Source organism: Scleropages formosus, chromosome 16, assembly GCF_900964775.1.
Source record: "Scleropages formosus chromosome 16, fSclFor1.1, whole genome shotgun sequence".
NCBI lineage: Eukaryota > Metazoa > Chordata > Actinopteri > Osteoglossiformes > Osteoglossidae > Scleropages > Scleropages formosus.
In genome coordinates, this window is record NC_041821.1 from 5,245,931 (window position 1) to 5,259,249 (window position 13,319).

Below are 13,319 nucleotides of genomic sequence, written 5' to 3' on the forward strand. Positions count from 1 at the left end.
CAGCTCTAACGGCTACGCTACCTGCCGCCCCTTGATTAATGTTTAAAATCGTTATTACCGTGCTACTGCAGTCTTATTACAGCTATAATTTTTATGCCGGTGGAAATCGGCCTCCATCCGTCTTTGTCAAAGTTGAATTCGCGATAGAACTGAAATCCAGAGTCATCGCAACGCAGGAGGCCGATGTTCCGATCCCAGATACGATATGAAGCAGGTGAGGCGAGTTCGAGGTTGAGGGGTTCAACGTGGATCGTGCTTACTTGTCCTGTCCGACAGATGTGGACGAGTGCGCGTTGGGTCAATACCACTGCCCCGGGTTCTCGAGCTGCTACAACACGCCAGGTTCTTACAAGTGCAAGTGCAAAGACGGCTCCCTAGGCGTGGGCTACGACTGCAAGCGTGAGTACCGGGGCATCGGCCCACCCTCCGCGGGACGGGGGTTGGGGCGGGCGGGGGAACCAGGGACTTCTCTCCGTTACTCTTTCCAGGCAGAAAACAAAGGCGCAACGTAAGAACCGTGAAAGGCTGCCTGTCACCTTGCGCAGCTTTCCGGTCTCGGTGAGCGATGACGTCAAGAAGTTTGATCTTTCACAGCACCGTAGTGTTGAAAGACACGCAAAAATCATGGCATCGCGTTCCTCTTTCGACCAGAACCCTTTTTTTTCCGTGTTCTTTTGATTCCCGCCATTTGTCCTCCGGCCGGTATCTGGCACCGCTTAGCGAGAGACGGCCGATGTGGGTCCAGCGGTCCGGCTGTAAAAATCAAATTTATTGCCGTCGCTTCCTTAGGCTGTTTGGAACCGATTGACCCCCGTGGGGCTGTATGGAATTCCGCTGGAAGCGTTCACGAATTCCAACTGCGATGGACATGCGAAAGGCTAAGCCAGCTGTCGATGGGGTTCCTCGCAGAAGCTTTGCGTGTTGAATTGCAGCATCCCATTGGAGTATTGTATATCAAAGCCACGTCTGTAAGTGTAGATACCGGGCTGAAACGGTACCCCCCCTCCACGGCTCACCCCATTGTTGTTACCCCAGCGACCGTGCCACGCTTCTCTTATGGAACGTGAGCGAGAGCAAAGGGCAGCTTCTTTGTACCTCAACATCACCGTGCCGGACATTTGTCTAAAGACCCCGCTGGGCCGACTCTCTGGTGTCGACGTGTCGAGCGGATGCAGCCCGGGGCGACCTCGGGTGACAAAGACCAACGAACGCCGCGGGAATCGAGCGAGAACAAAGATGTCTAGCGAGGAGAAGGATGAAAACCGGAGTAGGCGGTCCAACGTTCCCTTAATGAAAGTGACAATTCCGACAGCGGCGGAGCACGACTCGCTCGCTGCGGAATAACCATGAAGCATTAAGATGCTCGTGAAGACAAGTCCTGATTTAAAAAGAAAGAAACAAAACGCTGATGGAGAGTTCGACGATGTTGATGAGATGCTGAGAGATATTTGAGAATAGACATTGATGAAGAGAAGGACGGTGAAGTGACCCACGCTGGTGTCAATCACGTTGACGGACAAAGCTCTTAGACCAGCCACGCGTGTGCCGTGTGTGTGCCGTGAACGGTCGGGGCAGTTGGGTCCCGTTTAAGGTCCATTCCTGAGGACAGGTCCCACCTCTCCGGTAGCCGTGTCTATTGGTTTGGCATTTTCCTGCGGTCGACGGTCGAGGCTGTGATTTTACTCGTATGAGAGCAACGGGATCAGCTCACGGCTCCGACTGAACCCTCGCCGCTTATGGGCGTCGAGAGGGAAGGGTCAAATCTCTCCGCAACGACTTAGAAGCGGCGTCCTTTTTAATAAGATGAATACTAATTATTTTTGTCTCCTCTGAGTGACAGGCGATTGAGTAATTTTACCTACTGGCACTGCGCGGTAGATTGGGGACCGCAGCACCTACAGATAAACGCTGAGCTACTCGCTGCCTCCGTGCCAAAACAGAGCATCTCACCTGGGCCATTTTTTCCAGCAAACTCATTACACATGCAGAAATAGTCATAAGAAAATCGATAGGAATCGATCGGGATTTTTTTGATAAATGGTCCTGTTCTGGTAATTGCCCCCCAGTAATGAGCGCCATTGCCGTTTCAGCGATTCCCAAGGTGAGTATCGAACCTCCCAGACCGGGAAAGAACCAGCCAAACAACAAGATCCCCGACTCGGACGACAAGAGGACCGCGACCACGGCGCGCGCTCCCGTGACGGTGAAGAGGGTCGACCCCACCACGTCGATCCCGACCACCGCACCGCCGCGCAGAGTCACTCCAGCCCCCAAGGAACCCGCCATCCCCACACGGAAGCCTTCTGTTCCCACGAGGAAACCGCCCGCCCCTACGCGCAAGCCCGCGGTCCCTACCGTCAGACCCCCCGCACCGACCACCAGGGTCGCCGTAGTTCCTACCGGGCCCCCCCTCACCCCAGAAGTCACCCCAGCGGACAACAGCATCCCAAAGGAGGTCACGCAGAAGCCGAGGGGAGACGTTCACAGTAAGACCGCCGTCCGACCCAAAAGTCTTCTCACCAGAGCTAAACTTGGACTAATTATAGAACTTTATGCAGCTCTCAGGCCATAACGGGTATCGAGTGGTCCAGAACCGCCCCGGCTGGGTGAAAAAAATCTTCTCTATTCGTACCTAAATTAGACGAGGTGACGATCATCATCGTAGTCAGCAATACTGATTGGCCCAAATATTATTTCTTGCACTATAATAAAAGCGTAGAAATAATCTCAGCCAAATCAGCATGTTTAATAATGAGCTTTCCCTCCTGCGCGGAAACCAACGGTTCAGCTCCACACGGTGCCTTTTGATCAAAAAATTGATTAGATCCAGATAAATGAGGACAAAATATGTAATGAAGAGAAAGAGCAAATGCCTCCACACGGTAATTAAAGACATTTAATTTTATTTAGTACTTTTGATGAAGCTACTAATGATAATGAGACCCGAGCGATAGCATCAAGGTGCCGAAACTGACATCCGATATATCCCACGGTGCACCGCACCGATACCGTCGTGCTTTTTCAGCTCTCCAGCACGTTGCACTTAAAGCAGATACATACACCAACATATTTTTATGAATTTTCTTTTACCGATGGCTCCGTATAAAGGAGCAGCATTTCAAGACGAAGGCTGCAGGAACATCTTTATTAATCTGGATATTTTAGCCGTTCCTTTACATTTTACTGGCAGCATTTCCGTTAAATAGTCACGAAGCCACCCGCTCCGTCTCGACGCCTCAGATACGATCTGCGGGATTCATTTGATCATCCTCTTGTCATAATCGCACGCAGCACGGTGTAAAAAAATAGGCAGCGGTGCGAGCGAGAGAGGTTTTCTTTCGTTCCTGCGGCGAGCTCTCGGCAGAGATTTCCTGGGAGTCCTTGCCAGCGGAGATAAGGAACAAACGCGATTATTTGTGTGAGCTGACGCGGCCCGGCGCTGCCGGTCGATAGCGGCGCGGCCGGGGAGTCGTGTGTCACGGATACCTTTGCGCTTAAATCCGGGACTGACCTACAAGCTCGGCTAATTTGACTGCCGGGGAGGTCCCGTCCGAGTTCACCCCTTCCCCCGGGAGGGAGCGAGAGGGTGCTTGACATTGCCGGCGTAACTGCATTCCTGCGGGTCTCGAGGGCCCGGCTTGGGCTTCCAGATCCCTCCCTCCCTCCCTCCCTCCCTCCGCTGCTATCAAGTTTAACCCGGCGTGGTAGTAAATCGCAGGCTGGAAGGCAAACGCTTTGCCCTGTTTGCAGAATACCATCGACCCCCATCTTCTCCACGATGATGTTCTGCCCGTTGGATGATATATTTTAATTTGATTTCTGTGCCATCGCGATTTTGCCAGCTCGTCCATTTTCTGTGGAAATGTCCAGTTTTCTCCGCTTCGTTGGTGCTGGATTAATCTTAAATGTTGAGCCTCTTCTTTCCCCCCCCCCCCAAAACTTTGCCTATGACTTTACGAAAGTCTAAGAGCGAAGCTGAAGAGGACAGAACGGCGACCTCCTCAAAGTTATTTCGGTGAGGCTTCCGCCACGGCTGCGGAACGGCCGGGAGGTGCGGGGCCTCATGGGTAGAATGCAGGCTGCGGTTACCCAGCGCTTGCATCAGAAGTAACACGAGCGCTTTCAGATATACATAGAGTGATCCTAAACGGGAGCCCAATAGCAGGGTAATGATGAAGTCAAGTACTCGGAAAACTCGGGCAGGAGGAAGGTGTCAGCAGTCCCGATAAACTCGCTCCGCAGGCCTGTTTACGTTCGCGTTGGACAGCTAGCGCCACTTTGGAAGGCGATTAGTAATTACTGTAGAGAGCTGTGTTCGTTTTGTCCTCCGTCCTTGCGTCTGGCAAACAGATTGAAAAGTTATTGCAGCGTTAAAGAGAATTCCCACTGTCCCTCACAGCTGCTGAATCCCTCCCGACTTCCTGAACGTGTCTAAAACACATCTCTTCCCATCAGTTGTGGAACGTGCACAGGAAAAAAAAAAAAACAGTACTTTGAGAATCACGTGTCTGAATCTGTATGTCTTCCTCTTATGGTTAAAAGCACTTTAACCTGAGTTGAATGCCGCTCTGGAGAAAAGCGTCTGCTGAAGGTGTAAATGTATAAGTAGTAGTGAATTTCCTGCAGTGATTGCCCTACGTAGATCACACCGCGGTTGTGTCTTCTTGCAGTTCCCCGTAACCCCGGACAGAACAACGTTTTGACGATCGATTATGACATCGAGTTGGGAAACACCGCGGATGAGTTAAAGGACGATCCAGGTAAAAGCCATTTCCTCCCAATCACTTAAAATGTGACAGCTGTTCCAGTAATACTGTGGCAGAAGCGGTGAACCGTGAGCCGGTCGCTGATCTTCGTCTCCACGACACGGTACGGCGGTGCTTCGAAAATCTCTTAATTCTGGTCTTAATTCCTAGAAAGAGAAAATTTTTCTCGGAGATTTCCTGGCAAAGTTTATAGAGACGCAGATAAGAACTTAACCCTCAAAAAAAATTGCACAATATGTTATATTTGAACACTGCAGCGCAATCTGAGCGTTGCAGGTTATGGAGTCTGGATTTATCTCGTAAAACATGTATATTAAAGCTAGCTGCCCTCGGAAATCCAGGACAACATCATCCCGTGTGGTGAGAACAATTTTAATAATTAATAATCACAAATACAATATGACTGAGCTCACAACAGGGTCTAAACCCACATTTCAGCACCACATCCACTATAAGCGATGACTGGTACCAGCAAAACAAAATCAAATTAGCTAATGGTTTTGGCCGACGAAGCTTTTGTTTAGCGGAACAACACGCTTATCTTATCAGCTTGGCTCGGCACGGAAAGGCTTTTTCGCTGGGAAGAATTTCCGAAAGCCATTTCAGGGGAAGAGCGATGAATGTGCTCTTCACCCACAATCCAATTTTTACGGTGACGTGCGGATTAATGTAGATCACGTTTTTTGGCGGCCGCCGCGATGCTCAGGTCCGTTTCTGTTGTTATTCGAGGCACGTTCTCCGGCGCCACAATAATAGATTCACTTCACGCCGTACGCCCTCGAATCGCAGCGTGCGGGATGAGGTCGACACGTACGACCACGCGTTTCTCTATTAATTGTGTGGATCAAAGGCCGAGCGACGCGTTTCCGCTTTCTTTACCGTTGTGTAATTACATTCCACCGGAGGGAATGCGGTAGCTGCCAGCTCAGGCTGCCCAGCCTTTTTCGAGACCCTCTCCTACAAGCACATCAGCTCCGACCTACATACCTGTGTGACACCTGTCCGTCCGACATCTGTCCCTGGCAGATGCCGGCTTCCTGAGCTGCGCCTTCGACGACGGCCTCTGCGCCTGGATCGATGACCGAGAAGGAGACCTGCGCTGGGAGACGACGGAAGACCCCGCAGGTGACGGCAGCGTGCCCCCCCCCCCCCCCGCACCGTCATTCCTTCATAACGTCCCTCTGTGTGGCCCGTGTCCCTTTTCAGACACGGGATGGAGCTTCCGCATTCGCGACCTCCTGTTCGGGACAGGCAATCTAGGGGAAGTAGGTGGTATAGTGGTTAGAGGGGTCACCTTGCACTCAAAGGACCCAGGTTCCGATCCCCCCTCGTGCTGTAGTATCCTTGATCAAGGTACTTAACCTAAATTGATACAGTAAAAATGACCCTGCCGTATAGGTGTCTAAGTAGCGCAATATTGTCGCTTTGTAGAAAAGCATCAGCCAGAAGGATAAGTGGAAATGGTGAGCGGAGCAAACACCTGTTTGGATTTCTGCAATGTTGGGTTTCTTTTCATGATTCTTCCTTGTCATTAGTGTATAATTATCTTCCCCAATTTAGGCAAATTGGCTTGTTAACCACCCACACCAGTAACTGTGAAGGGTGCGACAATGAAACGCTCATTCGGGAAGATATTTTACACTGCTCAGCTGCCTTTTCGAAGTGTCACCTTTCAAGGTCTAAAATTTTTTTTTTTTTGCTTATTGACCCTCATTAATCAAAGACTTTCAATTCCAAATCTGGCTGCCTTCTGTACGATGATTTTATCCAGCAGGCAAAGGGGGGGGAGGGGTACAGTGGAAGCGATCAGATCGGCCGAAATCCCAGAGCCCTCCGCCCCGAGACCCCCAATGCTGGAAAGCCCAACTTTTTTCTGCATGTTCAGAGCAGTGAGACTTCAGGAGCCCTGTGTGGAAATGGAGAAAAGGAAGCAATACGTTTTCCAGGTCCTATTCAGAATCCGAAATGTTACCTTTTGGCGAAGGTAGCTGATGTGTAACATCCCTTTTTTTTTTTTTTTTTTTTTTTTTTATTGCTCACTTTCACATGGGGGGGGGGCGTGGTGGCGCAGTGGGTTGGACCGGGTCCTGCTCTCCGGTGGGTCTGGGGTTCGAGTCCCGCTTGGGGTGTCTTCCTGGGTGTGGCTCCTCCGGCCTTACGCCCTGTGTTGCCGGGTAGGCTCCGGTTCCCCGCGACCCCGTATGGGACAAGTGGTTCTGAAAGTGTGTGTGTCTGTGTGCGCTCACTTTCACCTTTTTTGGACCTCTCGTCTGAGTCCGTTGTCATAATTCATTCTTCTCGCCATGATTAATTTAGCTTTGCTCTGCAGCCGTATGCTGGGAAAGGCTCCAATGAGTAATCGGCGCAACTGCTGCTTCACGTCATTAAAATAAGAATAAACTCCTCCGGGGCTCCGTGTAAATCTCTGCTGGTCACTCCAGTCGTTCTTTATGGACACGTTGTAATGTTAGCTGCGCTTCGCTTCCCGCTTCCCGTCTCGTGCTCAGGGGGGAAGTACCTGACCATCCCCGAGGCGGGGGGCAAGAGGAGCGGACGCGGGGCACGGCTCGTCCTACCCCTGACGCCGCCCTGGAACTCGGGGAACATGTGCCTGTCGTTCCGGCACAAGCTGGCGGGACACCACGTCGGAGTGCTGCAGGTGTTCGTGAAGAAAGGACGGCAGCACAGCCCCGCAGTGTGGGGCCGAACCGGGGGCCACGGCTGGAGGAGCACCCAGATCACGCTGTGGGGGTCGGGACTGGAGAGCGTAAGTCCCGGCATTCTCTTCGCTTCCTGTATGTGCTCATATATGCTGGATCCCTGTTTTATGAATGGTTGAGTAACGAAATTTCAAAGATACCAACATTTCCGGCGGAAGTCATTTTAAAGGCATTTTCTTCACTCTAGAATTTGTTTTGAAAAGAACGCAACCGGCGTTTACCTGCCGAGCCGACAGATGGCAGTAAAGATCCAAATGTACCGCCTTAACTCACCTCACTTGCACAGTGTTGACGGCCCGTGTCTGGTGTTCCTGAGTGTCGCTGATCAATAACAAAACAAGCAACGCTGCAGAAGTTCTTGGGACAAATTGGTCAACCATCAACACTGAAATCGACTTTTTTTTTTTTTTTTGGGCGCATTTTTATTTTCAGAAATTTTAAATTAATTTCAATTTAACAGAGCTTAAAGCTGGTAAAGGGTCAATACTTTGAATTACAACTGTATGTGAGGTTTTTACAGGACACACATTGTCTGAACCGCTTGTCCCATACGGGGTCGCGGGGAGCCAGAGCCTAACCCAGCAACACAGGACGTAAGGCCGGAGGGGGAGGGGGACACACCCAGGACAGGACGCCAGTCTGTCACAAGGCACCCCATGCAGGACTCGAACCCAGACCCACCGGAGAGCAGGACTGTGGTCCAACCCACTGCGCCCCCCATTTTTACAGGACGTAACCTATAAATAAATCTAAGGATTATTTGACTCATTAACTACGAACTCACACATGGACTTTCAAGCTGCGAACAAAATTACAGACTTGTGGTCTGGAATGTGTTCATAACCCGAAGAGCAAGGGTATAATAATGTGTAGTATTACACACCTGTAGGTCACTTATGTGCAGGGCTGGCGCAGTAAACTTTAAGCATAATCGACGCAAAAATCGACATAACTAAGAACTTAGAAAAATTTCGCTGCACTGTGTTATTAACTGGACCCCGGGCTCATAAAGAGCAGGACAGACCCTAAAGGGCAGCGTAACGGGGTTCCTCCTCCTCCGCCGGTGCTCACTGCAGACGCCGTGCCCCCCCACCTCCAGGTGATCCTGAAAGGCGAGCGAGGACGTGGCCGCAGCGGCGAGATGGCCGTGGACGACGTCAGCCTGAGGACGGGTTCCTGCTCCGAGGAGCACAACCTGCGGAGACTGTAGCGCAGGCCCTCGGACCGCTAGAAGAACAGCGCACGGACACACCTCGCCAGCAAAGCGCAGGGCTGAAAACGGGGAGGGACGCCATTTAAAATTTAAAAAAAAAAAATTAAAAAAAGAGGAAAAGGACTGGTTTTCGAAGAGCAACGAGAGGTGAGCTTTACTTTAGCGCACGCACAGGACTGTGTGCATGAAACACAGAAGGCAGCCCTGAGAGCCGGCAGAGCCCACGCACTCGTACTGCTGCCAAAGCGCGGGCCGGGCAAGGCTTTCCAACAAAAGTAATGCTGACAACAACAACAACAACAACAACAACAACAATAATAATTTCATAATTAAGTGGATTCTGTGTTCCGTGCTTCTGTCTGAAAGTGTCTGAAATTGTGCTCCTTTAATGTCCACCTGTGAAATTTACCTGCAGATACAGGTCCGTTTCTCCACAATTTTCCCGCCCAATGCATAATTTAAAAAAAAAAAAAAACAAATAAATAAAAGGAAAAAAAGTGACTGTGAAGATCAAATTAAACAGTTGGTAGTATTAGTGGAGACATTTAATAGTGAGCTGCGCTCCGCTGCACAGACAAATAGAAGACCTTTGTAAGCCAAAGGAAATACCTCAAAAAGTCACCATAATTGCCCCCCCCCCCCCCCCCACAAAATATACATCATTTACATACAACACGTACTAAAGCCACTTGTAATCAGCCTCAAGGTTCTGCTTAAAGGACTGGCTCGTTCGACCACTGAAAGGCAAACATTTAAAACGTAAAAGATTCTTCTAGAACGTACTTAGCGTTTCGCCCCAGAACAACGACCTCTTTGACGCCAATTAGTTCCGACATATAAAAGCTTCCGAATTCCACACGAAAATCACAGAATTTACATTTGCGCCACAGATTTCATTTTAATGACGTCGCGCGTCGCCTCTGCTTTCGTGCCCCTGTTTTATTTTTGAACTTTGAGAAAAATCTCGCTCGCGATAAATAGCTTGTGAAACTTTACTGACTGACACACAACTATGTCCGTTCAGGCTGATCCTCTCCTCGAAACCAATGTATGTATTTAAATTAATGTCTGACACGGACTGTTGTACCGTTTTGGATTTTACTTATTTTCTACATTCTATTTACTGATGTTTATTAAGACGATGGTCTTGACTTATTTGAGTTACGTAAGGTATGTTACTGTAAAATGTAGCCAAATGTGTACATATTCTAAAACATGATTATAATGCTTCTCTAAAAGCAAAGTGTGTATGACAATTACATGAAGTATTGATCTGGAAGTGTTTGTTATCCTTATAATGACATAAGTTTGTTTAAAAATGAATTCACAACATGATTTCGGCTGTCAAACACTTTTTCTGACAATTTTTGCATCGCGGCCGAACTTTTGTCCACCTTCCGTACAGTTTGCGGTTTGTCTGCGACCAATTATCCTTGCAGTTAATATTATTTCAGTGTTTCAGCAAGTATTGATTGATGGGTGAATTCTCACCTTTTGCCAGTGAAATGGTCACTCCTCACTATCGCTAGAACTTTAAATTGTCTTCATTTGGCTGCATCAGCCACTGTTTATCAGCACACTGTGCCATCAGTGCCCATTCAGGATTCCCCAGACTCACTAAGTACCGTATTGTACTGCACTGTACTGCACTCTTCTCACTGACAGCCATTATTCCCCTTTGTAAAATTGTCAATTAAAGTGTAATTATCCGCCTGATTTTTTTTTTTTGTATTCTTTGTGTGAACAGATTAGCATTAAGTCTCCAGCTTTAATTTGCATATGCACCAGATGCCGTAATGCAAACCGATTAAAATACTTAAAATATTATTGCATGAGAGTGATGCTGGATGTGAGATTCTATGCAACTAAACAATGGAGGGTAAAATCTGGGAGGATACATCAATTTTCCTTTATATAGTATTTGAAGAATTACTGTACTTCTCTAATAAACTATCAACGTTTATGTTAATGAATATAAAAAATAACTAAAAAAAAAAAAAGCTCTTTGATAAATAATTTGTTACAGGAAAACGTGGGCAGTAACGAAGATTACAGACCAGACGGTCAAGGACGTGCAGCCTTCCTGCTGGACTCCTGTGGCCGAGCAGATTTTCGGTTACCGTGTGCTGTGGGCGAAGCTCAAACTCCATTCCAGACACTTTATTTATACAAGTTCAGTTTCATATTCACCAGACGACTGGCAAACCTTATTTATGTCTGAAGTACTGGGCAAAAGACGAAAGACTTACAACAGCAAGCGCCTCCAAACGGGGGGGAGGGGGGAGGGGTAGCTCAGCAGACGTGACCGCTCTGCTCACCATCAGACGGAGCACAGCATTCCCTTATTTAGTCAAAACTGGCACCTAAATGTCGAGCTTGCTTATACGTAAGGCATGAAACCACGCAAAAAGATCAACGCAATAAATAAGTTGTCGGTTTTCAGAAAGTTGGGCACCGGTACCGTACCGTGGAAATAACACCATACTCAAAATACACTCGGATGCTCAAGCGCAAGCTCTACAGCAAGGGCCGAGTGAAAAACGCCGTCCTTTTCTGGAAGAAACTCACGTTAGTTTCACTCCCACGAAATGCCGATAAACGGTTTCCAGTCCCAGTTCGTGGAAACTGTTCTGGGTTCTGATCCAACCTCTGTTACTCATGTAATTGGACCAGAGTAAGAGTGCAGCACTAATGCAGGACTGGTCTGCCAACCCCTCAGTCCACAGCAGCTGTTCAAGGCCAAAGTACATCAAGTGTGAATACTGGTACAAGTGTCTGCAACATCATACCCCAGTACTCCAGCGTATACCCCTATTCACCATGTTTCCTGGTACCTCGTTAGGCTCTTCTCGGATGACCACACAGGTAGGTGCGGGTAGGCCAAGTTCCGTGTTCCTCGGCTTGATGGGCCCACCCAGACCCTTCAACTCAACTTATAGTTCTGGGACCAGAAGCACAAAGAAGAGACTCCAAGAGGCACCTTCAACGAAGATCTCAGCATGGTGAGGTGAGGAGTGGTGTTGGACTACTCTAAAGGTACTGCAAACTGGTAATTTAGGGGTGTCGTCGAATCACTGGCTTCTGTTTTTGTTCTGAGACGTCATGCTGCGTTGGCATAGTGATGATGCCGTGCTCCGAGGCGTTCGAGTCTGGGACCACCTCCAGAATTGTGTTCTCAGTCGCTTGCCCTTCCTGGTGGGAGGACCGCAACACAAGGCAATGGGCGTTTTGGCACTGGCCCTCCAACGCTTACAGGCAACGTGGGCAGAAATACACGTTCGCTGGGGACAACAGCACATGTAATATCTGGGTCTAAAAGGGGTTCCAATAAATACTTAACTCTAAATTCTGGCCGCGTGCCTCCTCACCTGCTAGCTGTTGTAAAAGGCATGTTGGCCAGACACCGTGAAAAATACCATGATAATGAACTTTACTTCCTTATAATGAGTAAAAAGACAGGAATTCTTGGGGGAGGACAGGACCAATTTTGTACAAGTGCGGCAAGTCATCTATAAATACCAATTCTCCTTAGTAATACCCAAATGTATGTAAAGGTTCCCAGAAAAACTGCATTTCAGCAAGAGCTGAATACAGAATGAGTAGAATTACTGCACATATGAAATGGGTTATAAAGATTAAAGGGGAATATCTGACCAACCTGCTGTCTGCAACCTGCATCTGCAGCAAACTCCTGTGGCAAATGAAGACCTTCTTGAGGTCCATCACGCTCTTCGGGAGTCTCCTTCGGTTAGACGGACCCTTCAGGTGTGCTCATCGCGGGGGCGGGGACATATGAACCCACAACCCTGTGGCTGTGAGGGGATCTGGAGATACTCCAGAAAGCAAACGTAGGATGTTCTACACGCTAAAACACAGTGCAGAAGGTTGAACTCAATATCACCTGATAAATCAGTCAGTGGTGGTGGTGGTGAAAAAAGACCCAAAGACCCTGTTGTACTACTCACTACATCACATTGGACACTCCTTCCTGATTAAGAGCTTCATGTTATGAACAGCTTTCATAGAAACACTGAGGAACTGAAGATTTATTTGGAAGACACACACACACACACACACACACACACACACACACACACACACACACACACACACACACACACACACACACACACACTGGCTGAAGCCACTTGTCCCAAGCAGGGTCACAGCCTAACCCAGCAGCACAGGGTGTAGGCTGGAGGGGGAGGGGACACACTCAGGGTGGGATGCCAGCCCGTCACGAGGCACCCCAAGCGGGACTTGAACCCCGGACCTGCCAGAGAGCAGATTGCAGTCAAACCCGCTGTGCCGCCACGCCCCCCCTATTTATTTGGAAGATCATTAACAAAATACCTGATCAAGGGACAAACAGATTTAACAACACAAGAATAACCAAGAAAAATAATCTTAGCAGTTTTATTTACGTAATGAGAAAGTTATCTGCAACACAACTTTTTTTTTTTTTTTTTTTTTAAATATCTACAGAACTGGCCTTTGTCCTAAACAGGGAAGGACAAAAAAAAATTAACACTTAAAATTGCCACAATACTAAATCTCTGAGCATTTTCCACATGAATTATGTCATAAAATGTCAGTGAAAATTATTTTACTTGAAACTAA

At 48.4% G+C, this 13,319-nt stretch overlaps 1 protein-coding gene across 4 annotated transcripts in view; it reads left to right on the forward strand.

Annotated features, from left to right (window-relative positions):
• Window positions 1–9,352, forward strand: part of npnta (nephronectin a) — a 32,833-nt gene extending 23,481 nt beyond the window's left edge. For all 4 annotated transcript variants that reach the window (XM_029258963.1, XM_029258965.1, XM_029258964.1 and 1 more), the window contains 6 exons: window positions 277–399; window positions 2,091–2,486; window positions 4,671–4,760; window positions 5,793–5,891; window positions 7,274–7,533; window positions 8,586–9,352. In XM_029258963.1, coding sequence (XP_029114796.1) covers window positions 277–399; window positions 2,091–2,486; window positions 4,671–4,760; window positions 5,793–5,891; window positions 7,274–7,533; window positions 8,586–8,696 — 1,079 coding nt within the window. In that variant the 3' untranslated portion in view covers window positions 8,697–9,352. The remainder of the gene's footprint in view (window positions 1–276; window positions 400–2,090; window positions 2,487–4,670; window positions 4,761–5,792; window positions 5,892–7,273; window positions 7,534–8,585) is intronic.
• The last annotated feature ends 3,967 nt before the right edge of the window (window positions 9,353–13,319 follow it).